Genomic DNA, 27,307 nt, shown 5'->3' with positions numbered 1-27,307 from the left:
CTGAAGCATGTGTTTGGTGTGGAACTTGTAGTTGCCCATGAAATATTGCTAAGACACTTTACTTATTGTGGCATTCAAGATGAGTAATTTAGAGGAGTCAAAGATGTTTTTTAAAGATGGGCGGTACATTCTTCAGACAAAACAAGGAAAGAAAGTTGAACAACAAGGGAGAGAAACTGAAATAATTTGGGAAGGAGCATGGGAAGGGGAGAAATCAGTGCATTTCTGTTACAAATATTTCAGGTTATTAAAATTGTTGGGAACAGACAAGAAAACAGGTTGGGGGAAGAAAGTTGGGCACTTAAAATATTCTAGTTAGCATTGTACACTAACAAAAATGCTGTAGTACGTGGGTTGCAAGCACTAAATGATAGATGTGGCTTTCAATTGAGTTTGCATTTTGTATGACCACATAATTTGAATCCAAGTTTGTTTTAAGTAAAGCCTAACTCTTGAACTAGTTTTCTAGTTTCAGTGAAGCAGTTGCTGATAGATAAACAAAAATTTCACCCAAAATCATGTTCGTATTCCATGCTCTAAGTCATAAATAAAATACAGTTGAAAGAGTAGGCACTGTGGGTAAGTTTCAGGAATCCAAGGGAAATTGAATCAAAAAGGCTTTTAAAAAACCCAAAACTAAACTCGACTATTGTCAGAGGTACCTTTAATTTAATAGATTAAATACCATAGGCAGGCAGTGGTTTAGCTTAGAGGTATGGTGAGTTTTCCATGCAGAGAGAAGGTAATTCTTTGCTTATGTACTGCTCAGGTACTGTGACCTCAAGCCTCTGATATAAAAGTCTTGTGTATGGATGTGCAGTCATGCTGCATTTAGTGTGAGTGATCTGCTTGCCCTGATGAATGGGGAGGGGGTGCACTGGGCAGCACTGTGAGCCATTTCTGAGATACCTGCTGGTAGGGCACACTGTTCATGTTTTCCACATGTACACATTGTTCTAATTTGGAGCTTATGTTAGGGTGGGGTTGTCCTGCTGCCTGAAGTGTCATGAAGGTCTCGTGTTGCAGCTCAGTGGAACATGGCAGGTGCTGTTGTTTCCAGCCCTGCCCTTTACAGTGCTGTAGTTTCTTACCAACATCCAGGAGATATTTTCCCTTGTGTCTCCCCTGTGTTGGGTGCCTGCCCATCAAAGAGCTGTGGAGGGAAGAAGGGGAGGCAGCAGGGAATCAAACAAGTGAACAGAATTAGGCAAAGGCTGACAGCAGTAATAGGCAGAACCTTTTTCAACTTTGGTGTAGCCTTGTCCTCAGGCTGCCCTTCCATATTCTCTTGAAGGGATTTGAGAGTCTTAATGTTCCTATGTTGAGATCAGCTATATAGAATTTTGTGCCACTGAAATGTACAGAATTTGGACTTCAGCCTTCCAGTATTTTAAACGTACAAACACTGCCTGAGAGGTTAAACATGTCAACTATTTATAGTTACCTAGAGAATAATTAAGCTTATTTTAAAAGAAACAAATAAATAATCGACTCTTTATGGTTGTTCTTTTTGAGACTTTTTATTATGGGTACATGTATTTTGTAAGCATCTTTGTTCTCTAACAAGAATTGCAGTAGAAGATGCAACATATTATATGATAGAAGATCTAACATATTATATAATAGAAGATCAAAAATATTGTACTAGGGTTATTACTATTTTAATTGAAAATAGTGAGACAGGTATTTGAATTTGAAATTGGTCTGATAATGCTCAGCTCTTGTATTTCAGCAATGAATCATGATCATAGGTCACAAACTATTTTAGCCATTAGGGCATGGAGAAAAGGTACCATTCAAAGCTAAACACCACAATTAGGGATGCATGACTAAAGTTTCCAAGTAATGTATTAGTAGTATTGTATGAGACAGTCACATGAAAAAGATCATGAGGTTGTGAAAAGGATTACGATCATGCTTTGGTCATGAATTTCCTGATAGAGATATTTTAGTCTGGATCGTGCTTGTTTAAATGAGAGTAATTTGACTTTGCTTGTTCTGGTTATATTACCAGTATATAGCAAAGAGGGAGAAAAGCTGTCTTGCTTACAAAAAAAAGTATCCTCTGAGTAACTGAATTCTACCTGACCTTGAAATGCTGTTTTCAGTACTGAGAAACTGAAGTAAAAAAGCTTCTTGAACAGTTTGTTTGAGCATGTACTTACCTGTTGCTGCCATCTCCTGTGCAAGCACATGGAAGTTCGCCTTTCTCCCAGGGCATTCATTGGTCTGGCTTGTGCCTTAACTGCTTATTCCAGATCCTGAACCTGCTCTTCACATTAAGTAACGTTCAACATTGTAAATCCTCAGTTGATGAAAATCAGCATATTCCTAAAGAAATGTGGAGCTGTCTTGATCTGTCAACAGTCATATTCCTGATTACTGCCAGAATGTTTCTGCTTCCTGGCATGCTGTAAGTCAGGGTCCAGATTCTCAGCCTGCATAAGAAAAAGCATATGTCCTTTATTTAAAGGTATTTCCAGGTGATCATACAGTCTGAGGGCTGACTCAGTCCAGTGACTCTTGGATAAAGATTTGCAACCTGTTTCATTCTACTCCACCAGTACCAGCATTTACCTGTTTCCTCAGAGGAAAATGGAAAAAACTTCTGGAAGATGTTTGAGAGACTTCTGATGGTTTCTTACTAATCCCAGTGATGTATTTATAACATTAGGGATGCCTTCAACAGACCCTGTGAGTGAAAAAGACTTTATGAAAATAATATCCCAGTAAATTTTGGGGGTTGAACTCATCACGATAAACTACTTGAGAAAGTTTGTCACAGCCCTTAAATCAGTAACTGGAATGTAGGTAATTGAGCTGGAGACAAACTGCAGTTATTCCAGACTGATGATTGAACAGTCGTTTATAAAAATAAAACAGTAATGTACAATGATTAGCCATTGACCTATCTGAGGTCCCTAGAACCAGTTTTGATGCAGATGCCTCCGTTTGACAGATATTCTTCTGGTCTTACATTTTTAAGTGGGACGGTATTGCAAAAGACAGTTCTGCCTTTTCTTAATTTCGTAAGCATTTGAAACTCCAGTGAAAATTGAATTTTCATATTTTGTATTTGTAGAAGTTTACGGGAGAAAGATTTTTTTTTCCCCCAGTCTTCTGTGTTGATTCATTTATTTGCTATATAAAGTCATTAGAACATATCCCTTTCCTGTTTTTCTTGAGTGCTTTTCTCTTCCTACCTGTTGCAAGTATAGGAGCTTCCAACAGGTTTTCTGTGTCTGTGTGTGTAATAATGTGGTTGCCAGTCCTTATGCACAAAACAATAAGCTGGTATTTTAGGAAATTAAGATGGACTTTAAATATTTGTGGTTTGGTGCAAATCACTTTCCTGAACAATTTCATGAAGCACATTTTAGTTAGTGGGGGGCTTGGGAAGGACAACTGATTTTACTGTGTTTTGTCTGAAAGTCAGTGTCATTTTAGGGTGTGTTCACCAGGTCACTTTTGTCTTTATGAATGGAGGGTCAGTGACAGCTCTAGTCAAGAGGCACATAAGAAACTAAAACTGCTGTCAGTGTTAAAAGACTAAAGCATGCTTGCCCTGTTTGCTGTTTTCTTACATCCTTGCATTTGCTGCAGTGTCTTGGTAGCATCATAGTGTACAGAAAACAGGGTGGATGGACCTTCTGTCCATGTCCTTTCTCTCAGCTCTGATTTCCTTATCAGCCATATTTTAATTTAAAAGCCCTACTTCTGTATTTGTTTCCTTTGTCTATTTTAGTCAATCCCATTAAACTGTTCTTAATCATCCTGTGGCTGTTCAGATTGGTTTGGAAGCTCTGTGCTACTTTCTTTTTGTTGTCTTCTCCTTTGCTGATAGAAGGGGTTGATTGTCTACTATAGTTATCTAGCAGAACTGTTGTGAATGTTACACATTTTATTTGGCTTGGTACCAAGCAGAACAAATTAAATGTTTCTAAAAAACCCTGGCGATGTTTATATGATTATGTATTTAAAAAGAAAACATGCATTTTAAAAGTTGTTCTCTACCCAAAATAAGTCTCTAGAAAATAGAAGTTATAAAGTACAGTTCTTGGCTTATATTTAGTTTTCTAGTTTGATAACATTTTTACATACACTTGGATTTTTTTCTTAAGTTTCATTTATAATACTTATTCCCATGTTATATATATATATTTGCTAGCAGATGTAAACAAGACAGCTGTTGTATTTTGTAAAATAATGAATTGTTTTCAACTCTAAACACAAGATACACTATTGCAGTGTCTTCTTCATAATCTGATGTTGAATCTTAAGTTTCTTATATGTACTACTAAATTGAAAACTACATTTTCTAGGTGATATAGTTTCTAAAAATCAGTATTAATTCCTTTAAGCTAGATAGTGTCAGCATTAACAGTATTTTTTGAGTTGCATAAGGAGGTGTTTTCCATATAACCTTACTTTTAAATGAATGTCCACGTAGATCTTTCAAGTCAGTGAACCTATGTAAGTAAAAGTGCTAAAAATATGAACATTTAAGCAATACACTGAAGTTGGTTAATGACATCTTATTTTTGAATTGGTAATGGCTGATTTCAAAGTAGGGAATTGTGCAGTGTCTGTGTTTAGTGGAGGTACTTCAGCAGCACAAAAGAGAACAAATGATGCATGGGATTTCAACTGTCTTGTCTACCTCTCACCCCTATGAACAAGAAAATACAGTATTGTTATTCTAAAACAATTTTTATTCTTTTATAACTTGGGTTTTAAGAAGATTTTCTATATTATAGGTTATCATAAGCATAGATGCCTCTGAATATATACACAAAAGTGTTATGACTGACTGTAAATGCTGTAAATCTTGTAATCATCTCCTGCAAGTATTGTACGTTAAACAGCATCTCTAAAATACACAGAGTCTATCTGACTGTTAGATAAGAAAAGTACACTGATAAAAGTACTGCAATTGTTATTCATTTAATGCCAATATATAAAAGGTTTTGTGAACCATTCAATTGGCATAAATAAGTACCAGACTGATATGTAGTACAAGTGTTGAGATTGCTTTTACACCTAAGTGCTTCCCCTTGTGTTTCTTGTAGGAAACAGAGATGAAGGTACACATGCACACAAAATTTTGCATCATTTGTTTGCTGACATTTATCTTTCATCAGTGCAATCATTGCCATGGAGATGGACATAACAATGGTCCTAAAAAGGATCGTGGACACTACCATAATGACTATCAGATCTCAAATGAATCGTACTTCCAGAGTGGAGGAACAGAATCTATGCCGAGTAAATTTTCAACGTTGGAAGCTGAAAATGAACAAAAATACTACATTGAAAAGATTTTTGATCGTTACGGTGAAAATGGAAGATTATCTTTTTTTGGCCTGGAAAAACTGTTAATAAGCCTTGGGTTAGGAGAGGTAAAAGTAGTGATGATAAATCATGATGATATTGGCCATGATCATGTTTCTCACTTATATGCTTTAGAAGTACAGGAAGGAAAGCATTTTCACTCTCATAACCATCCTCACAGCCACTCAGATTCAGAAAACCAAACTGTGATTGGTATGTCTGCAAAGAGAAATCATAAATGTGACCCAGAGAGAGACACAGTAGTGCCATCAGTAAAAGATGATGGCAAACACATTCATGACCAAAGTCGCCGTCACCACCACCACCACTCTCGGCCACATCGCCATGACCATAATGGCACCCATCACTCTCGTAATGATTCAGTCAGTCATCGTGAGCACGGGGAACAGAACCATGAACCTTCAACAGAGACAAACACAACTCAGGATCAACCAGAAAGAAAACAACGGAAACAGAAGAAGAAGCAAAAGAAGATCAGCGAGACTTCAGGAGATGCTACCTGGGATTATGCCCCAGATCATGATCCCGGTGATCAGTATGAGCACAATCGTGTTCATAAACATGATCATGTACATGATGCATCTCACTTGCATGTGCACCATCATGACCACAGCAGTGATCGTTCTAGTAGTCATGGACATCAAGATGCCAGTTTAGGTAATGACGATGGACACCGAAACACCAGCAAGCGAGAGGCACCTCGCAAGCAGATCAGTGTGAGGAAACGCGCCCTTGTTTCAGTGCGTAGTCACAAGGATCATGAAGAGGTGAGTATGAAATGGGGAGCTGGGAAGTTGAGTTCCGCTGTTGTTACATTTTGCTGTGTGGAACGTAATATGTTAGGAAATAATTGAAGGTGCATACCCACAAATAACAGAGAAGCACGTTTGTGACAGTGGTATAATACAAGTTGCAGAATGAAAATCCTAGAGGTTACTGTCACAATTTTGAGTTAACTTTATGAGTTTTCATTTCTGTCTGCCCATCACCCATCTTTTCTCAGAGATCTATCTTCTTGCCTATTTTTCTGTATGAAGTTGATCCTTAAAGGCTTTCTGAGATATGCTGCTTACAGGTGTGAGGTTTTTTCCCTTCCCAGTGTTGATGAATACTGCCATGACACACAGAAGGAAGCTTTGGACTTCTTTCTGAATCTGAGATCATTAACATTTTTGAAAGCTGCACGGACACTCTTTCCTTAAATAAATATCTGCATCTTTTCATAATGCTTCTAATGTGTTTGTCCTAAGAGATTATGAAGCAATTGTACATATAGCTTCTGTAGGACTGTGCTCAGTGTGAGATCATCTGTTTCTTCCTTCAGCATCCATTATATCTACTAGCACCATAAATAGCCCCTTACTACAGAGGCAGATAGGTTGGTAGATAAAGGTTGGTAGATAAACAGAAGTATTAGTAAACCTATTTTGGATTTACATTCTCCCACTCCTTACCTGTTGCTCTTTCTTCATTGCCTTAACTGTGTAATGGTAAAGAATATGGAAACTCATTTTCATTAATATTTATTAAGTATTATATAGGTGTTGGGAGACTTGAATTTGTAGTCCAGATATTTTTACTGTTTCCTTTCCCTCAAAAACCACTTAGGTCAGCTTAAAACATGTTTTAGCACTGGTGGAATGTTTTGACCAAAGGTTCTACTGTCTGTTTTGTGTTCTCAAATAATACGCTAAATTTTCCATAACTGTAGCTTTTAGTAAAACAGTTGCTTTTATATTTAATTTGTTTGTACAATTTGCTTGCAGTGCTTAAATGCTACCCAGCTGCTACGGTACTATGGTCTGGAAACCAGCTCTCTAATATCTCCTGAATTGTTCGTGTACATATGCCCTGCTTTGCTATACCAGATTGAGAGAAGGCTTTGTATTGTACATTATGATGAGTTTGAAGATATTATGAAAAGTAAAAATGCGTCAATTGACAATAAAGATAAAACAGGTGCATCAGGTAGGTGTGTAACATCTAAAGCTTTCTAAATCATTTTGCAATTTAAATATAAAACTTCAAAGTTTGACATGTCATACAGTTTATCGTTGCTTGTAAAGGAATGGTTGAAATTTAACATGCTAGAAGAACTTTAAGACAACATCATCCTTTAAGTCAGGAGACATAGCATTCTGTTAGGTGGTATAACAGGTTCTCCAAGGTAACCATGGATCAAGGAGGTATGTTTTTTTCACTATCATTTTCACTATTTTATGTTTGCTTATTTTTATTTCTTTTTTTTTTTTTGGTTTTCTGTCATTGAGGCCTAATGTCTTACCATTGGGCCTAGGCATTTTGCCATAGTTCTAAGCTAAAAATATCTTTACTGCTGTTAAAGCAATTACTTTAGGGGCAGAGTCATTGTTGTGATTTCATAACTGAAAGTACTTTTAAAATACATATTCAGTACTGCTATCTTTTATAAATGATAATGGAATTATGGTGTTTAGTTGCAGTGAAACATTAAAAATCTAAAAAATTTGCGTATAGTGTCTGTATTTTGAGAATAAAAGTATTGTAGTGGTGAATATTGATTAGTACATTGGTGCTTATTAGCATCACTAGAAATAAAGCTTGAACTAACTACATTCTCATAGATGTTGGCAACTGTTGGAAAGTATGCATTGTTCTTTCTTAACAATTCTGGAGTCGTTAAAATGGTTAACTTCTTATGCATAGATCTCCTACAGGGACACGTCTGCTATCTTGCTAACTGTTCCAAGATTGCTGTAAACCAAGTATACTGTGTGTTTCATATGGCAGCACATTGTTTTGTGGGGCAACCTCGTTGTAGTAAGAGTTGAACCCTGCCTTATCACCAAGAGCATTTCTAGAGCTGCCCTAAGCATTTTCTGCCAATTAAAATGTTGAAACCCTTTACAAAACTGTCATGTTGTTCATGCTTTGGACTGGTTTAATTAGAAAGTTTCTACAGTTGAGTGCTTCTTTTTAAAAGAACGCATTTTATTTCTCTGGAATGAGAAAGGGAGTTGATGAATAACTCAGCTTGAAGACCTTTAACGTTTTAAGAGACTTAATTTGCAAAATTAATGAAGCTTATCGTGAATATTTAACATTTTATGTCATCTGATACTTTGAATATAAATAACATCTTTGCCAGTTAGTTGTTAAAATTTGGGTTTTAACATTGATTTAGCTGTGAACATAAACAGTAACCCCTAAAACAGGTCAGCTTGATTAGATAATGATAAGTCATTCTTCATAACAATTTCCTCTATACTCTTGTATTAACCACAGCAAAATTTCAGTGATGTAATAATAATTTTTCCTTTTTAAGTAAGGAAGTGTATCACAAAATAACAAATTCTAACTGGAATGTGGGGACTGTGGGAAGTGTAGGACTACTTTCAGTCATAGGGTAACTGAACCTGCAGGTTATAGGATTTTACTAAAATGAGAATGTGTGCTCACACGAACTAATATAAACATTTTAGATAGAAGTATTTGCCAAAGTTAGGAGGATGCAGTCACTTTTAAACATAAGCTTTTGGTGATTTTCTTTAGTTTTAATTAGAACTTTCAAAAAAACTTAACAGACCAGTGGTGCTTCTTCTCACTGGTGAGGTTTCCCTTACCTCTGATAGTGCATTTTCTAAAGCAAAGTAATTTAATTAACTGATGACCAAAAACTTATGAAGCTATGTTGGGGTTTCTTCCTGTAATTTACAGATAGTTTCTGTAACATCTTCTAAGAGAGGAATTTCAAGGGCTTATACATACAACTGAACTTTCACAGTGTACCTGCTGGAAAAGGTGACATTGTCATCACTGAGGGCTCATAAGCAACTTAACCTAAAAGCAAAGACACATCTTACTATGAATCAAATTAGTAGAATTGATACAAGTAAACAGTGAGCAGTTTTTTAAAAGGTGGAGATCCCTTAGAGCTGATGGGTCGAAGTGTTTCAGATCAGATACAGCTTGTAATTCTGCCTGTGCAGATCCCAGTGTTCCCTGGAGGGGATCCGAGAGGTTCACAGATTCCGTATTCTAAATCTCATGTGCCTCATCTTAATCATGATGCCATGTTTAGGTACTGTATCATTCATAAGAGTATGTAAGCCCTTCAGAGGTGGGTTTGCCAAAATTATGCTGTGATATGTGAAACTTAAGCCAGTTTGCATAATCTCCTTTCCATTTTTCTCCATGTAAGGCTGTTGATCATCTAACCTGGCACTTAACATCATAATGTGTCCAGATGGAGTTCCAGTGTCCTGCCAAATGGCTGTGTGACTTTTTTTTGGGCTGCTTGTGCATGCATGCATGATTCAGCATTGAATGACAAGTCCATGTATGCTGTTTTTTTCAGCAGAGCCTATTAATCCAGAGCACGTGGCTGAAGTGCTCTGGGTATGAATCAAGGCTGTGTAGTGGCAGTATTTTGGTCCTCAAGGTCCACCTTAGACCTGCTTTCATATTCCCATTTTCCAACCTGTTTTTGAGTTCCTCATCTGATGGCAGACTTTGCCTTTTCACCAACTCTCTTTTTCCCTCTGTCTCAATGTGCATGTGTGTCAGTGCACACTGCCCACACTCTAAAGCTTTTTCCAATCAGTTTCTCCTCATGGATGTGGTCTTGTACCCTTTCATTTGAACTGAATTGTTTCCTTTTGTGCAGCACGGTGGAATGACAACTGCAGACTTTGTAAGAATGAATATCCCAAAATAAATTTTAAAACAGCGGATGTTGTAAGCTTTGGTGTTGAACTAGACCAAGCCTGCAAAGTCTTGGCAAATAATTCTGTAGTGAGTTTGGTACAGATAGATTTCTTGAGATGCTTGATATTTTAATATTAGCAGCTACAACATATTCATTTCTCCTCTCATCCATACTCAACCCTTGCTCCCCCATTTTCCAGGATGTTTTCCTTAAATGAGTGGGCCTTGAGAGATGTAAGGGAAGTCAAGTCGTGCTCTGAAATGTGGAAACACTAGTGATTTTGAATTAGGAGTTGTTGACTTAGATTAAAGTTGGCAAACTGTGTAGACATTTTTGATTAAAAACAAAGCTAGGAAAACCCTAGAAAAACCTGAGGCCTCTAGGCTAAAACTTAAAATAAAGAAAATATTTTATTGGGGTGAGATGCTGAGTGCAAGAGCCATGTCTCTTTGATTATAGAATCTGTTTCTTGAGTAATTCCTTCTTTTACATGTCATCTAGAAATTTGCACACCTTCCCTAATTAAGAGGATTATGTTGGGTGTACCACATCACATTATGACTTTTTTTTCTAATGACAACGGTAGAGGTTCTTAGATAAAATAAATGCTGCTTTTCATTGGTAGCAAGTTGCTTTCAGCTCTTCAAGCTCTTATTGTAGAATTAGATTTTAGAGTCAAAAGTTGAGTCTTGCTTCTTATTAATAAAAATGTATGTTTCAAAGCACCAGGTAAAATAAATAGTGCCAAACTAAACATGTGACTCCAAACAGAAGAGGAGATATATTGATTTCAGATAAATTTTGCATCAGAACCATGTTAAAAACAAATGTTAAATACATGTTAGTGTTTGTTAAGTTAACTTGACAAACTGAGCTTGATCTGAGCTTAAGTAGTGGAGGTGGTTCTGTTCCAATATGAAATCTTTTGCTTTTTGTGTTTCATTAAGGGCTGCAAAACTAAGCCTGGAACTAACAGTCAGGAAGAATTGCTGGGCTCTTTTTAACTAACTGTCTTCTGATGTCTTTCAGTATATCATACTGTACTATGAATAAGTCTGTGTATTTTTTTTGCTGTGGACTTCAGTACTGCTTTCATATTTTTCAGCACCTTTTGAATGAACAATCACACAGCTTAGGTTAAAGGAAAGTCACCTCTTTAAGAGATACTTGAAAGTCATTAATGAGTCTTGAAAGTTTTACAGGTGTTATGATAACCTTTCTGTATTCATTTCTTCCCACAGCCTGGTTTTGTGGTATCATCTCTATCACCGTCATTAGCCTGCTTTCCTTGCTAGGGGTGATCCTGGTTCCCATCATTAACCAATGGTGCTTCAAATTTCTTCTAACTTTCTTGGTAGCTCTGGCAGTAGGAACAATGAGTGGAGATGCACTGCTCCATCTATTGCCACATGTAAGTATTGTTTCCTTACCTTTTATTCTTAATTGTAAATGAGTCTAGAATTTTCAAGGAATTGTTTGATAGCGTCAATACATAAATGTTCACTGATACAGATGTAAAATGACTTGGCTATGAGGGGCATCCTGAAACACTGTTAGAGACTTTCTGTTAACAAAAAGAAAGAAAATGTGTTTTTCCTTAAAAAAAAAAAAAAAGAAAAAGAAAAAAGTAGTTGTGTATTCCTGGTTGAAATGCTGTCACTATTTTAAACTGCTGTTACTACTTTAAAACACCTCATGAGCCCAACGAGATTTTTTTAAAGTTAGCAGTATTGCTGTCTCGTGTCTACTGACAGTTGATTGTGTGTCAGTACCACCTAAAAGTATTTCCTGGGGATTCACCTTCATGGTTACTAGCTTTTGGGGAGAAAGTAACCTCTAACTTACTGAATCAAGAAATTGCCCAGGTTCTGGGGAAAGTAAGCACTTTTTAATTCATGATCATATACTGTAGTTCTTAAATGAGGAAGTGTTTTTTAAACTTTTGTTACCTTAATTCTTTTAACAGAAAGATTAGTGTTTACATGTTTTCTCTGTATAAATTCTAATACACATTTTTGGTCTTTTTTTTTTTAAGTTTGTATTTCAGAATTAAGTCTCTAATGGCCTATAATGGTTAAAAAAAATTCATAAGGTTTGGTTACTATTGGAAGTATAGGAATGGTAATTCTGTGTGATATTTCTGAGAGTTAGTCTCATTTATCATCAGCATTGTGAGAAAACATGAAGCTAGATTATCTCCCACTGTCCCAAAAAATTTCCCAGGTGGATTTTTTTTTTTTTTAATGATTAGGGTAATGAATAGTCCGATGAAAAATTTATATGGCAAAGTGTGTTAGTGTGGGGGAAAAAAAAAGGGGGGGGGGATTTTATGCTACTTTTCTGAAAGGTGGCATATTTTTTTAGTCTGAACTCAGAGCCATTTCAGTCTCCTGATTGCACCAGGTCGTGCTGTGTTATTATTTTCTCTCCTAATAGTCACATGGAGGCCACAACCACAGTCACCACCATGGCCAAGGTCATGTTCATGAACACAAGCGTTCCCATCGACATGCCCACGGACATGCAGTGCGGACTGAAGGCTTCCTAGAAGAAAATGATCCAGTGCTGAAAGGTCTTGTGGCGCTTGGAGGCATTTATGTTTTGTTCATCATTGAACATTGTATAAGAATGTACAAACATTACAATAAACAAAAGGTACGTACTGAAATTGCGTGCTGTTTGAAAACGTAGTACCTGAGGTTATCTTCTGAGAACTGAGTTGTTGTCTGGGTGATGAATTGTTATTCTGTGAACAAGTGCTGCTGATCTTTATTCTGTCCCATGTTATGTGAGAAAACTCTACTCTGTAGAGTGTAGAAATCTGGTGGGCAAAGTTGCAGCTTTCTGACCAGATACATTTGGAGGTAGATCTAAGTAAAAGAGATTACAACTCTCCCTCGAAAATGCTGTGATTTTATATTTTTTTCCCTCAAAATATGAAAAGCAGAGTGTAAGAAAGAACATAGCAATTGTCAGACAATTTACAAGAAATTTAGCAGTATATTGTTAGCTAACAATGCTGGTGTAACAGAAGTATTCAATTTTTCTACATCAGAAAATGCTAAACTTTTCAGACCTCCTGCTTTCTATAAATTGCCAGTCAAATTTTAACTTGTTTTTCTAAAAATTGTTGGACTATTAGTGCTAGAAGCATTCTGTATTCATGATGGTGGTACCAAAGGAGAGCAGGTATCTTGGGGAGTGTGAGTGTGCATGGAAATTCAATTTCAACTTTTGCCTTCATCAGTCGACTTTGAGGAGAAAATTATTTTGGTGAAACTGAAACTATAACTGCTTCTCCCAAAAGGACTGTGAAAAATTTTCAAGTTCTCTGTTTTCACATCAGACTTGCTGTCTTAGCTGGACAGGCAGCAAGAGATTTTCTGTGTTGGAGGAGGCATTTCTTACATCTGATAAAGGGATAAAAAGTGTCCCATTGGACATATCTTCTTTGAGATTAATTAAATAATTAAATCCCCTAGGCTGCTTTGGCAAAGCCATAAGCTTTGTTGTATGGCTTGCAGATAGAGAAAACCTTGCTATTTTCTTAAAGGAAAATACAAGCAAGTTCCAGAAGTATAAAAAAATTAAAGTTGAACAAATTAGAGGAGCTGTTCTTGCTGCATGCTTGCTTTCTTGAACAAAGTTAGCAAATATAATAGCTGCACACGCGTTTCTAGGCTGTGAGAGCAATCCTTGTCAGAGTATACTCTCTTACTAAAGTCAAATATCATCTGTGTGTGTTTGTGACATTCTGTGGTAGGTAGCTAATAATCTCCACTGGGATAGCTACTGTTGCTGAGCCTTACCTATTAAGCCTATGCTTAATTCAATATTCTGAAGTAACATACTTCTGTTAAACATGTTAAGAGAGAGTAACTTGGTCTCTTTAGAGGAGATTTTTTGACAACATTTCACTTCTGCTTATCTCCATCAGTGTCATTTTACAAACCAGATGTTACCTGTTTTCTGTTGCAGAGTAAGCAGAAATGGTGCAAAAAAAACCAGGCTGAAGAATCACCAATTGGAAGGAAACTTTCTGATCACAAATTAAATAATAGACCAGATGCTGACTGGCTTCAGCTGAAACCCCTTGCAGGTTGGCATTTATTTTCAGAATTTTCTCTGATTATGAGATTCAAAGTAGCAACATGTTACTTTGGTATGGTATTTAGCATGTAACATCTTGTACAGTTTGGCTGCTATTATGCAAATCATTGTTAATAAGACTTAATAGGCTTTCCCTATTAAATCTTTTTTTATTTTGTTGTCGTTAGATCTGAGAGCACTCTGAACACTTCCTAATGTGCCATAAAGATGGTTCTCAGACTTCTGAAGCAGTCAGGTTTTGGGTGGCTGTGGTTCTTCGGGAGTTTTTTTATTTATTTGTTTTCAGGGTGTTTTTTTGGTTCAGCTGTGCCTGAATAGCTCAACCCAGGCAAAAATTAGATCAAAAATGAACACCCACACAACCTGAATGCAGATATCTGTTTCACTTTGAAGATTCCAGCAGCTGAACCAATTATCATTTGGCTGAGGAAGCTAAACAAAATCTGTTTCTTTTCATAAATACAACTGAGTATCCTGAATATTCCTCAAGCATCCAAAACAACTTTCACATACTGTTCCTTCGTGACAGTCTGTGAATGCTCAGGCAGTGTGCACCCAGAAGGAATTGTGTATCCCCATAGGGGTGAGGGAAGGGCAAGGGCTTTGCTTCATAACCTTCCTGTTCTGTTGCCTGCATGGCTTCTGCATTAATTTGTTGATGAAGAGTCCATAGGCTGTATTTATACAAATTCAGTTTTGTTAATTTGATTGGTTTGTAGAAGGGAGAATTAGGACTGCAGCCTTCTCCAGTCAGTGGGATATGGGACATTGATATAGAACATAGAAAGACTTTAAACTGTATGGATAGTGGTAAATATATTTGAAATGTCCTCATTTCCTTTTAATGGGCAATCAGAGGAAGCCCATGCTGAATTTGAATTTTGAGCTGCAGTGCCACTACCACTGACCTGAATGGCCATTCCATTTCTTTTTAAACCACCTCCGCATGATGATTAAGACACTGTTTATCTAGAACTCTCTGCTGCTTAGGTACTCCATGACAGTTTTTTTAATTCCACTTATGATTTGCTTATTTTTGACTCTGAAATATTTTTTTTATGTGAGCTAATTGTCCAGAACTGCTTTTTTTTTTTTTTTTTTTTCCCCTCACAACTACTTTTCTTTCCTGGAGCATAGATTGCCCTCTTTGTTTATTTATTAATATTTTGGAAATATTAGTAAGCTTAAAATTCATTGTATAAGCCTTCTGCATTGTTTTCACTTTGTATTGCTTTGTAAAAATGGCTTTGATTGCTAGCAGGGTAATGAGCTACTCTGAAGAAGCTCAATGTGTGAGCACACAAGTGTGACACAAGGATTCATGCAATACAGCAGATCTGTAACTAGTGTCTGTGTCGGTGGCAGGTCATGGTATACTGCAGTGAAGGCTGAGCTGTGACCTGTAGGGGCATGTGTAGGCAGTAGCCAGTTAAGGTTTCCTGAGCCATTCAGATTCCATCTGCAGCAGATAAGACATTATTATCATCCTGGCAACTCTCCTTTGCCAATGTTGAACCATAAACTTTGTCAGTAGCAAAATTGCAGATACAAGCCTAGGCTGGGTTAAAACTGGCTTTGAGTGCTATGGACTCAGTGATGTTGCCTTGTAGTGGAGACTTTCATATGCTGTACATGCAAATTAGTGAAAAAAAGTATCAACGAGAGATTTATTTTTTTGGCTGAATATTGACAATGAAGTTACTAGACTTGGATGTGTTAAAATACTTTTTTTGCTTTCACAGAGCAGTTAATTCTTAGTTCGGTGATGCAGCAGTTGCTGGTGACGTGTTAAATACAAATTAACACAGTGTCTCTCTCCCAACTGGCTTCAATGCAGGAGCAGATGACTCGGTTTTGTCTGAAGATCGACTGAATGAAACTGAACTAACTGATCTGGATGGCCAGTTGGAATCCCCTCCCAAAAACTTCTTGTCTGTGGAAGAGGACAACAACATGCGCCACTCTCACAACGACGTCTCACATGCTGCTCAAGAGCATGATCTTCATGACTCAGAGTATGACAGCCATGGAGAAGATAAAATGATAGCTAGAAAACACAGTCACCACTGGCATCACAAACATTCCCATCATTCCCATGGCCACTGTCATTCTGGAAAAGACCTGAAAGATACTGGGATAGCTAATATTGCTTGGATGGTAATTATGGGAGATGGCATTCACAACTTTAGTGATGGCTTAGCAATCGGTAAGCAAAAGCACTGAGTATTTCTCAACAGTTTCTCCTTACCTTTAGTAACTCTGGTAATATTTTACTTATCAGTGATCATAGGTAAGGCTTCCAGTTAGCAGCCATGGTTACTGGCATTGCTTAATCTCCTTCAGGGCAGAAAGTAAAAGGCTGTCAATTGTAATAGTTACTACTTTGTTAATATTTTGTTCTATTTCCGCCGAAATTACTGTATTGGCATAGTGACAATCTCTGCCAAGTAAAGATAGGTGCAGGCAAACCTCTTTGTGATTTATGGAGCACAGTAATGCACATTTGTTGTTTGGATCTTAGTATTTGCCTTTGAATTATAAGTAAATTCAGTCTTATTTACAATTATATTTATTTATAATAATAATACTGCTATTTCTATTATTGTTAATACATAGAATTATACAGTACTTGTAAGTAAAAATACAATATGAGACAGGTTACAGAAATAATTTTTTTTAAATAATTTAATTTTTATTTAAGCAAAGTTTGGGTTTGGCTTATGGTCAGTATAGATTTATTTCTAGCCAAGTGCAGAACACATTGAATTACCAAACAGATTTTATTAGATTTATGAAATCAACTTTGATTCACATAATGCTCTAAATGTGATTTGAATCGTAAAATGCATTTAATTTCAGTATATGTCATGCAAGTCAAAATTACAGTGAGAGTACTGAAGTGCATACTTTTAATTTTTTACTTAAGTAGGTGCTAAGAATACACAGGGTTCTGAACTACTAGTAGGAGGAACACACACATTTTGAAGGATGGGGGATAAGCTACTTATTATGGTCTGTAGTTAACAGTGGAATCTACTCCACTTTCTCAAAACAATTTCTAAAGAAACTAAATTCTTTAAAAAAATAACTTTTTTCTTCATTTTCATATTAAACAGGTAAGACATTTAGACAATGGTTTCTAAGGCCAAAAGGATTACTATGACTACTGTTGAGAACTTCACTGTGTTGAAACTCCATTTCTAAATATTCCTGTGTCAAGTCCAAACAGCTGATTCTTTGGTAAAATGTAGATTTTAGAAAAGCATGTTCATATTTTTAGTGTATCAAGTTATGACTAATCCAGAGGAAAGTTAAATTTCCCCTCTGTCTTCAGATTGTGTCTTCTCTTTCTACTTTATGTTGCCTGTTTGACTGCTCACTGCAGGCTCTTTTTGTGCTTTTCTCTGCTACAGTACAGAAATTTAGTACCAGTTTTCTCATCTCAGAATTATTTAAGGTATGAACTTAAAGTTAATTGAATTAAATTAGCTTATGCAAGTTACTGAAAGACATTTATGGTAATGTTTTTATCTTTATTATTTTCCAGGTCTGGCTTATTAATATTGCTGATATGTGCTCTACATATAAGCAGAAAGGAACTAGAGAGGTTATGGGTTAAATATTAGTTTGGATTTCCAAGCTGGAAAGGAGAGGTTTAGACTCTTGCTCATGTGCATTCCTAACTGTCCTCATGTACTTGAGAGTTCCTAAAAATGTAAAAGTGGTGCTATTTATTAGCTTGTTGCCTTAATGTGTCCGTTTTGGTCAGTTGTGATCTCCTCTCCCAGGATTAGTCTTTCAGATACACTGAATAATAAAGCATGCAGTGGTAATGCACATCCAAGATACTTCCAGTACTTCCCATTTATATATGGACAGGGCCTAGACATACTGAAAAATATAAGAGTATGCCTCCTAACAGAAGGTTGTCATCCCTGGAAAGTCTGTTGATTTTCTGACTTGAAAATAGTGAAATATAATTTTAATTTTTTTTTCTTTTTTTTTCTAGGAGCAGCTTTTAGTGCTGGACTGACAGGAGGAATTAGTACATCTATAGCAGTATTTTGTCATGAGCTTCCCCATGAATTAGGTAACTAAGTCTAGAAACTCTGTGTTCAGTCTCTTCATATGTACAAAATATTTGTCTAAAAGCTGTTGTGATACGGTGATAAGCATAATGCAATGCAGACACTGAAGGGGTGACCAGAACTTCAGAGTGGAAGGGAGCAATGTTGCTTCACAGTACATAATGATGCAGGATTATATTGGCAGGTGTCTACTTACAGCAGCTCTGTGAAGCTATTTGAACACATTTTAAAAAATGTTCTTAGGAGCACACATTTGACATTTTGGTGTTACACCTCTGCATTTTATAGAGAATTTCACACTACTCTGTGTGGCCTTGTCTTACACAAAGTTAAGTTATATAAGTAAACACAAGCTTACCTATTACGAAATTGTGCTAGATTGAACTGTGCACATACTTACAGCTTGCTTACTTGGTGAACTGCTAGCTCTGAATGGTCAAAAGTGAGGTAAAACAAGTACTTCAAAAACCCTTAGAGGTGATGAGTGAAAACATTTTATATAGGCAGCTACTGAGCTATAGGTAAGTAGTGGGCACAGATGGGAAATAATAGAGCAGATGTTCATGGTCTGACACCAGTGGTACAATCATTAGTTAAGTGAAGCTGCTGCAGTATGTAAAGGATTGCAATACATAGTAGTATGCTTATAACTTGATAGCATAATGTGATTAAACTAACCCTGTGTAAAAGGTGAGTAGTTCACTGTACATATTTTTTATTTTTTTATTTTTATATGTTTTGATTCTAGACTAAGCAATTTATTTCTAGCATATGTGACATGAGAATATTTTGTTAATTACCGTCATGACTGTATATCATCTTACACTTCTGATATTCACAAGAATTCAGTATGAGTGGAGTAAAATGATTAAGCCTGATTACAAGACAGAAATCTAGATTTTTGTGGAATATCTACCTCTATCACCAGTTTTAGCAGAGCTGTCCTGAATTCAAAATAAATCAAGTTAACCTGGCATGTCTTAAACCAGAAAAGTGGTTCAGCATGATGTAAAGTCATTCTTTCTGAATGACTTCATCTGAATGACTACATCTCTTCCTTTCTCTGTGCTCAAATTCAAATTCATTGTTACCTTCTGTGGGGACTAATGCCTTGTTATCCTCTTCCTGAATTTGCAGGATGAGGTGTATATAGCTAAGAGGAATTTTCACAGGTATTGATAAAAAGTAAGCCTCTGGTTTTATGTGCCATGAAGAACTTCTGTGAAGTAAATGACTTGGACACAGGACTGGAAGGGATACTAAGCAGGTTTGCAGACGACACAACAGTCGGAGGAGCTGTTGACTCTTTTGAAGGCAGGGAGGCCCTGCAGGGAGACCTTGACAAGTTAGAAGACTGGGCAATCACCAACCACAGGAAGTTCAACGAGTGAAAATGCTGGATTCTGCACCTGGGATGGGGCAACCCTGGATATGTGTACTGACTGGGGAATGAGATGCTGGAAAGCAGTGCCAGGAAAGGGACCTGGGAGTCCTGGTCGATGGCAAGTTGGATATGAGTCAGCAGTGCCCTGGCAGCCAGGAGGGACAACTGTGTCCTGAGGGGCATCAGAGAAAGCATCACCAGCCAGTCGAGGGAGGGGATTGTCCTGCTCTGCTTTGCACTGGAGCGGCCTCACCTTGAATATTGTGGCAGTTTTGGTCACCACAATACAAAAAAGATATTGAGCTATTAGAGTGTCCAAAGGAGGGCAGTGAAGTTGGTGAAGGGCCTTGAGGGGAAGCAGTGTGAGGAGTGTCTGAGGTCACTTGGTCTATTCAGCCTGGAGAAGAGGAGACTGAGGGGAGACATCATTACAGTTTACCACTTCCTCGTGAGGGGAAGAGGAGGGGCAGGCACTGATCTCTGTGATGACCAGTGACAGGACCCCAGGGAATGGCCTGAAGTTGTGTCAGGGGAGGTTTAGGTTGGATATTAGAAAAAGGTTGTTCTCCCAGAGGGTGGTTGGACACTGGAACAGGCTCCCCAGGGCAGTGGTCACCAAGCCTGAAGAGTTCAAGAAGCATTTGGATGATACTCTCAGGCGCATGGTGTGAGTCTTGGGGATGGTCTTGTACAGGGCTAGAACTTGCACTCGATGACCCTTGTGGGTCCTTCCAGCTTGGCTTATTCTGTGATTCTGTGTATTCTCTGTGGGAGGACCAGATCTAGACTCCTCAATTCACCCTTCGTGATAAGTCACTATTACCTTTCTGACAATCAGCATGATGAATAGGTGCCTTTAAATCATATTTTAATCAAGGAATTGCTGCACATAAATACAGTTCTTACAAGAGTTGTCATTTTCTGTTGCTCAGCCTGACTTTGACTCTCTGTAGCAGCATTTTTACTTTGGCAGTTCCTTGGATTGGTGAGGTAGTAAGTGTAAGCTAATTTGTTTACTTGCTCTCCTGAGAAGAGTTTTACGTCTCCTGATGCCAAACCCCTGTGTTCTGTCCCTGTTGCAGGTGACTTTGCTGTGCTCCTCAAAGCAGGTATGACAGTAAAGCAGGCCATTGTGTACAACCTGCTGTCAGCCATGATGGCGTACATCGGGATGCTGATCGGCACGGCCGTGGGGCAGTACGCCAACAACATCACCCTCTGGATCTTCGCCGTCACCGCCGGCATGTTCCTCTATGTGGCCTTGGTGGACATGGTAAGGTTGGGATGGTGCTGTGCCATTTTTGCATGCCATGCATAAAACATAGGACTGCTGTGGCTGGGCCACTATGTGCTGGAGTTCAGCCTAGGGTTATCCTTCACTAAAATTTAACCTTGGTATATTCTGGGAAGTTCAGTACGGAACTTTAGCATGAGCAGCTGGTAATACATAGTTCTTGTGGGGATTAGCTTTTAAAGAAATTATCTTGTGGGAAAGTGCTACTGCTTTAGGAACTTATAGGTATGTTACCTTTAGTGTGTGTACACCATAGGTCCAGATCCTTCGGGCAGATTGTGTATTTATTGTCATGTAATTGTCAATTGATATGTATATGTAATGTGTCATTTTTTACATCAGTTTAGGTTCTTTTGTATATATTTAAATACTCAGTGAGTCAAATTAGTTGTCAGGTTATGTGTCTTTTAGAAATACAGTAATACAAGACCAGAAGGGTGTTACATATTTGGGTTTTTAGCAGCTTTGATATCATTGTCTCTTCAGAATTCAGGTACTCAGAATAACAAAAACTACTCTAGCCTATCTAATGAAGAGCAATAAATAGACTTGTGCTGTGTACTACCTGAAGTTTACATTTTCTTCTGTAGTATCTTTTTGCATACTGTGTCTTGAAGGAATTCCTTTGTTTTCACCTCCTGCTTTCATGAATTAATTTCTTTGTAAACATGTTATTTCTCTTCTGTATGTGTCGTAAAACATTTTGTAAGATTTATTTTTACATCTTCCAAGTCCACTATTATTTATTGCTTTTGTCAGTACTCTTTGACTTTTCTTCATAGATGAGGAACAAAAGGACTAGCCAGAACTTTCATAATTTCTTAGAGTTTCACATAGAATTTCTCTTTAATTGCCTGGAGCTATTATTCCTCTATTTTAAAGGGATGTGTATGTGAATATGTGTAAGCATCTAACATGACAAATGAATGGCTAAGTTAATCAGCAAAGTCATTATAAAGGGTATATTTATAGCAATGTAATTACTGTAGAAATAGGCAAAGCTTTTTATTACGTTTACTTGAGCATGACAATTTTAATTGAGTAGAAGTACTCAAGAGAGCAGAACTGCTGGGCTGGTCCTTATCTTGAGGAACTTAATGTTCAATTAGATGTGTGATCCAGTAAAAGCTTAAGAAAAAAAAAGTCCAAAGGAAAAGTGTTTTATGATATGATCGTGTTTTTATTGACTGTAGTGGTTAGGTAGACTTTAAGCTATGTCTTAGTGTTGTTTTGTAACCGAACCCTGGAGTATTGAGTCTTGACAATACCATCTTGTAAATTTGTCCATGTATAAATGGAATAGAGGTGAAAAAACTTTCTAAATTGTTTTTTTCTTTTTAGCTTCCAGAAATGCTTCATGGAGATGGAGATAATGAAGAGCATGGCTACTGTCCCGTGGGGCAGTTCGTTCTTCAGAATCTAGGCCTGCTTCTTGGATTTGCCATCATGCTGGTGATTGCCCTCTATGAAGACAAAATTGTGCTTGACATCCAGTTTTGACCTAATTCTGGTAATCACTGTGGTTACAATAATGTTGCTGTATGGCTTTGAGTCTGCACTGTTTCACTGTATGCACGTTGCTCGGAGGAAACGCGGTGGCTTGCACTACTTACACAAGTACAGGACATTCATTTCTGCCTAGATTAACTGATGCTTTTTTTCTAATTCAGATCAGATCAGGTCACCCAATGCAACTTCTACACTCGAGTGATCAACACTTAGGAAACACAAAATATGAGAAATAAAGGCCAAGTTCAGTGTACTGTATAGGGAGCACTGCTTGCTTAAGAAAGAAAAAGTACAGTGAATGATCTTCTTATTTGGGAAAATACCATTTCATTGGTACACTTGGACAGAACCAAGATGTTACAGTTAAAACTCAAACCTCTGCAAGGAACCCGAGCAAGCTTTTAGTGCCATATAAGTCCTGAGTAGTGCATATATGTATCTATATATGTATAGATCTATGTAGATATATACAGATATGCATACATATATATGTGTGTGTGCGTGTATGTATATATATATTAATTCTGCGCTGATTTTTCTGCATAGTGGTGACTTGAAATATTAAATCTTACAGCAGGACATGACTGGAAACCACTATGCCAGTTTAAATTTTTAAAAAGAAACCCAAAGCCTAAACACTGTTTAAATTCTCACAAGACATGTTAAGCTCACTCCATCATTTCAATCCTCCTGTGTAAGAAGGCAGGCTGTTGCCATGTACTCTGCAAAGTGTGACTTCTGTCGAGGGTCAGTTTGATGATGTTTTTCCCAACTAAGATTTATTTGATGTTTGTTCCTTGATATTAGTAGGAAAATGCAAAATGCAGTAGAATTAGTGTTAGCTTGGGGAAATCCCTGACGTTGGAGTTATTGAGCTATTTTTGGTTTTTTCTTACAGACGCTAAACATTTATTGTGTGCCACTTGCAGCATAAACTACTGAAGAATTGTGGCTGTGAATTTGTGCAAACTCTTTTAACAAAGAACCCATACAGGAATTTCTCCATTTTTTAAAAACAATTATTTTGAACTGTTTTCTTCTCTTCATGTTAAAACAATCCAAAGTTCAAGATGCTAGTTTCTGAACCTGGGCACAAAGGTTAAATTATGCTCTGTGTATGTTGTAATGGTAGGTTATTTACAATACTGTAATAGCAGATCAAATGTGTTTCTACAATGCCTTGTTATCAGACATTGCAACACCAGCCATTTCTGGCAGTAGAGAGTATGTAAGAAGATTTCTACTTCCAGTATAAAGGAGTTCATTTCTAAGATATTTTTTTACAATTTTGGTATTTAAATTAGATTATTAAAAAGCAGATGTGGTAGAGCAATGGTATGTGTCATTCGGAAGAATAGACTGAAACTTTGGGCCTTAACTTGCAGGGACCAGCTGTCCTAGATCAGATTGTGCTGATATGCGTATATTGCCAGACATGAGTTAGTTCTTCTTGTACCCATCTCCTTAAAAAAAATTGTGAGTTTGTGAGGAGTGCAAGTTGATTCTGTAGTACCAATCCTAAGCATGGTAGTAGCTTTTTTTAAAACATGCAGTTCGTCTATTTTATGTGTATGCCAGGTAAAAGCTGTATTTTGACTATGTGCCGTAAGTTTTGTTTCGGTCTGCTTGGTGCCAGTGTAGCTGCTAAGAACACTGATCCTAACGCCTTTAATGAGAGCCAGTTGGTATCTTCATTCCATTTCAAGTTAATGTGTTTCCTGTGGCCCTTTACTTTTGAAACTTTATTGGTCAGGTCAGCTTTTACTGAGAGCAGCTCATGTATTTTAAAGTAATCGGTCGGTCGCCAGTATTTCTTCCTAATTCAGTATCAGGAAACAGTATTAAGGGTCCATTTCAAAGAAGGGTGCAGTTTCTTCAGTGAAGAAGCCAAAAGCCCAGAGTTCAGGCAGGCAGCCATTTCATGTTCTGAACTCAGGTTTTATTTTTTGCTCTTTAAACATGTTTACTGTTGGACCCTAATTAGCAAACACACTGTTGTTAGCTTCAGATTCCTGAATTTCTGCAGTGTAAAGCTCCTGGGTGACATTTTAGCATAGTGTTCATGTTTGGTCACTGAGTACCGTTTTCAAAGAGACTTAACTCACTGGATACCTTCTGAGGATCTAAGTTTAAACAATCTGTGTTTCTTATGTATTAAACTGACTTAGTTTTTCTTTTCTGTTAATTCTGTCAAGTATAAAGGGGTCATTATGCAGCTGAACTGATGTTTTGTCAAATCATTTTTTAAAGCTTATTTCTCTTAATTCTTTTCAAATGAAGATTTCTGTATTTCAGGTAGTATATTTACTTTTTTAGTAGTTGTAATATGGTTATAGCTTAATACACTGCCTCTGTAGGAAAATAGTTAACTTCCTTCCAAGACCATCTTCAGACAAGGGAAAAACATGGTCATTGAAGGTAGGTACTGTATTTTTCATGGAATATAGGTTGTTTACTTTTATTTTCTAATATTTATTGCAAATGTAACAGAGCAGTGTAACAGCTGTGACTTCTTCTATGTGTTTCCGCCAGTATTGAATTCCAAAAGATTCTAATGTACACTTCTGTTACAGACAATCTGAATTCCACTACATTTCTACTTGGCTTCAACATTCCATTTTGCTTGAATCCAGAGTCTCATTTAACTTGTATTTGTTGGAGGGCATAAATGTTACTTGTATATTACAATGCTGTCACTGTGTGACATCCCATAAGAATTTTGATGTAAATCACATTGCACTCAATCCTCTGTGATTATGCTTAGAAAATGTTGTAGTTGCTAGATGCAGTGTGATTTTTTTTATTATTTTTTTTTATTTTTCTTTCCTCTCCCCATTAACAACTGAGTCTATGGTTTAAAATGTGATTATGGTCCAATAAGATAACTTGCTGAGCTATTGGTCTTTTTGTTATAACTAGATCATTTTTTAAGATTTTATAAAGCTGGAAATGATCAAATGCTGTTTTGTTCATTGTCAACAGTGTTGTGTTCATTTTATGTATGTTCCTTATACGTAAGGAGCCTTCAGAAAATAAAAGCTATTCAAGGAGCAGATATTTTTGTTGGCTTTTATAAGGTTTTGTTGTGTACTTCTGTATTTTAGTATTCTGTTTCAAATCTCGTGAAAGACACAAATGCAACATTGTAAAAAAACTCATTTTGATTTCTCTTTTTACATGGCATTGCAGGACTGACATGCACTCCTTATAAGTGGTCTGGAAAATGCCCCTACCTCCTGAAACTGCAATAGGTTTATGAGTTAAGCTGACATAATAATGCCACACCTGTCTGACCCGGTGTTCTTGTGGTTTGTCTGAAGAGAGAGTCATGACAACCACAAAGTTGGTGGAATGGCCTGTAGTTGACAGGATCCCTCTTCTCTCGCTGGTCTTGTACATTGAGGCCAGGTAACTTGGTCACTGTGGGATGTCTGCTCTCTTACATGGCTTCAGCCATGTCTGCAGCAAAGAACAAAGTAGTCCTTTTCATCTCTGACAGCCTTGGATTGGCCAAAGTATTTTTACATTGTTGGCAGGGTTTTTTATTTGCTTTTTAACAGATAGCTCTGAAAACTTCTTTCTTGTTTCCTCTTTCTTAGCAGAGTGCTTCCACTCCCAAGATACAAAACACCAAACTTCCCATTATTATTATTATTATTATTATTAGCAGAGGATTCTCAGCTCCTCTCAGACACTAATTTCTATTTCAACAACTTGTTTAGCACACTTACAGAGCCAATCCCAGTCATCAGTGATGCTGCCACCATAATTACATTCTCCAGTCATATAGTGAAGAACATCAGCTGGCACCTCTTAAAAAAAAGCCGGTGATCTGAGCAGCAGCTGAGCAATTCTCTAGGCAGCATATCCCTATCACTGTAATTTACTTGGAAGTCAACCAGAATTCTCACTGGAAAGTTTAAAAGCTGTTAATTCATGCTTGAACCATTTGATCTGCAGATCTTCAAATAATCATCCATCAGGTCATCCAGCATTGCTGCTTTTGAAGAATAATAGCACCAAAAATTTTCGTAGTAATGCAGCTAGAACTCTCCTGAGAACAAGTTTATGGAAAAATCTTCCAAAATTTTCTCTCCTTGTTTGGCATATTCCTAAAATAATTGTATGCTGTCACAGGGCCATAGCTGTGTTCATGATTTTTTTTTTTTTTTAGAAAATAAAGTCAAACATGCTTAAAGTCTTGAGGTTGGGAGAAACTGGACTCCTCTTAGCTACATAAAAGGAAAAAATTGTGACTGATAACAGATAAATTATTTGCAGAAAATCAAGGCAAGAGAGGGTGATACACTGAGAACTGGGATGAAGAAAACCAGTCAGAAAAGGTACCAAGAAATGTTTACTACATACAGGTTATTATCGTTAAGGGAAGGAAAAAAAAAAAGCCTCCCTCAGTGGTAGGAAGTATATTTGCTCCTAAGCCATCCCACTTCACTTAAACCTCTTATCTGTCTTCCACTGAAATACTCCAACTACACATCCATTTAATCTGGAACTATAAGATTCTGACAGTTTAAAAATACTCCTGAAAACAGTATGATCTTGCTCTTGAAGGATATAGAAAATCTACTATAAAATGCAAGATACCTTTGCAGTTTGGTGGCTGGAGACTTGAAGTATGTCTGTCATTCTCAACAGCAGAGAATGATAGTTCCTGACAGAATAATAGTCAGGAAATGCAAGAAATACATCTTACCCAAAAACAGCAACTTTCTAGTGTTCTAACAGTACTCTTGTTACATAAGAACTGATTTGGGCTACTGGGGATTTTTTTGTTGTTGTTGTTTTAAATGCCATAATAACGACAGTCAAAGTGAAAAAAATCCATACTTCAATTCTGCAATTCTGATGTGTAAATGTCACCC

At 37.1% G+C, this 27,307-nt stretch overlaps 1 protein-coding gene across 7 annotated transcripts in view; it reads left to right on the top strand.

Moving 5' to 3' along the window:
• The window catches only part of SLC39A10 (solute carrier family 39 member 10), an 81,593-nt gene extending 54,503 nt beyond the window's left edge, over positions 1-27,090 (top strand). For 5 of the 7 annotated variants that reach the window (XM_051786622.1, XM_051786623.1, XM_051786621.1 and 2 more), the window contains exons 2-10: positions 5,070-6,119; positions 7,119-7,320; positions 11,281-11,450; positions 12,476-12,694; positions 14,018-14,138; positions 15,987-16,355; positions 18,159-18,239; positions 20,704-20,894; positions 22,257-24,318. In XM_051786622.1, coding sequence (XP_051642582.1) covers positions 5,079-6,119; positions 7,119-7,320; positions 11,281-11,450; positions 12,476-12,694; positions 14,018-14,138; positions 15,987-16,355; positions 18,159-18,239; positions 20,704-20,894; positions 22,257-22,415 — 2,553 coding nt within the window. In that variant the 5' untranslated portion in view covers positions 5,070-5,078 and the 3' untranslated portion in view covers positions 22,416-24,318. Of the gene's footprint in view, positions 1-5,069; positions 6,120-7,118; positions 7,321-11,280; positions 11,451-12,475; positions 12,695-14,017; positions 14,139-15,986; positions 16,356-18,158; positions 18,240-20,703; positions 20,895-22,256; positions 24,319-25,613 lie in introns of those variants that run through there. The other 2 variants (XM_051786619.1, XM_051786618.1) reach the window with 2 other exon arrangements.
• Positions 27,091-27,307: the final 217 nt, after the last annotated feature.

This window comes from Manacus candei, unplaced genomic scaffold (assembly GCF_025592945.1).
Source record: "Manacus candei isolate 608988 ecotype Guabito, Panama unplaced genomic scaffold, ASM2559294v1 h1tg000023l, whole genome shotgun sequence".
In the NCBI taxonomy this organism is placed as follows: Eukaryota; Metazoa; Chordata; class Aves; order Passeriformes; family Pipridae; genus Manacus; species Manacus candei.
This window is presented reverse-complemented; position numbering and strand designations above follow the sequence as displayed.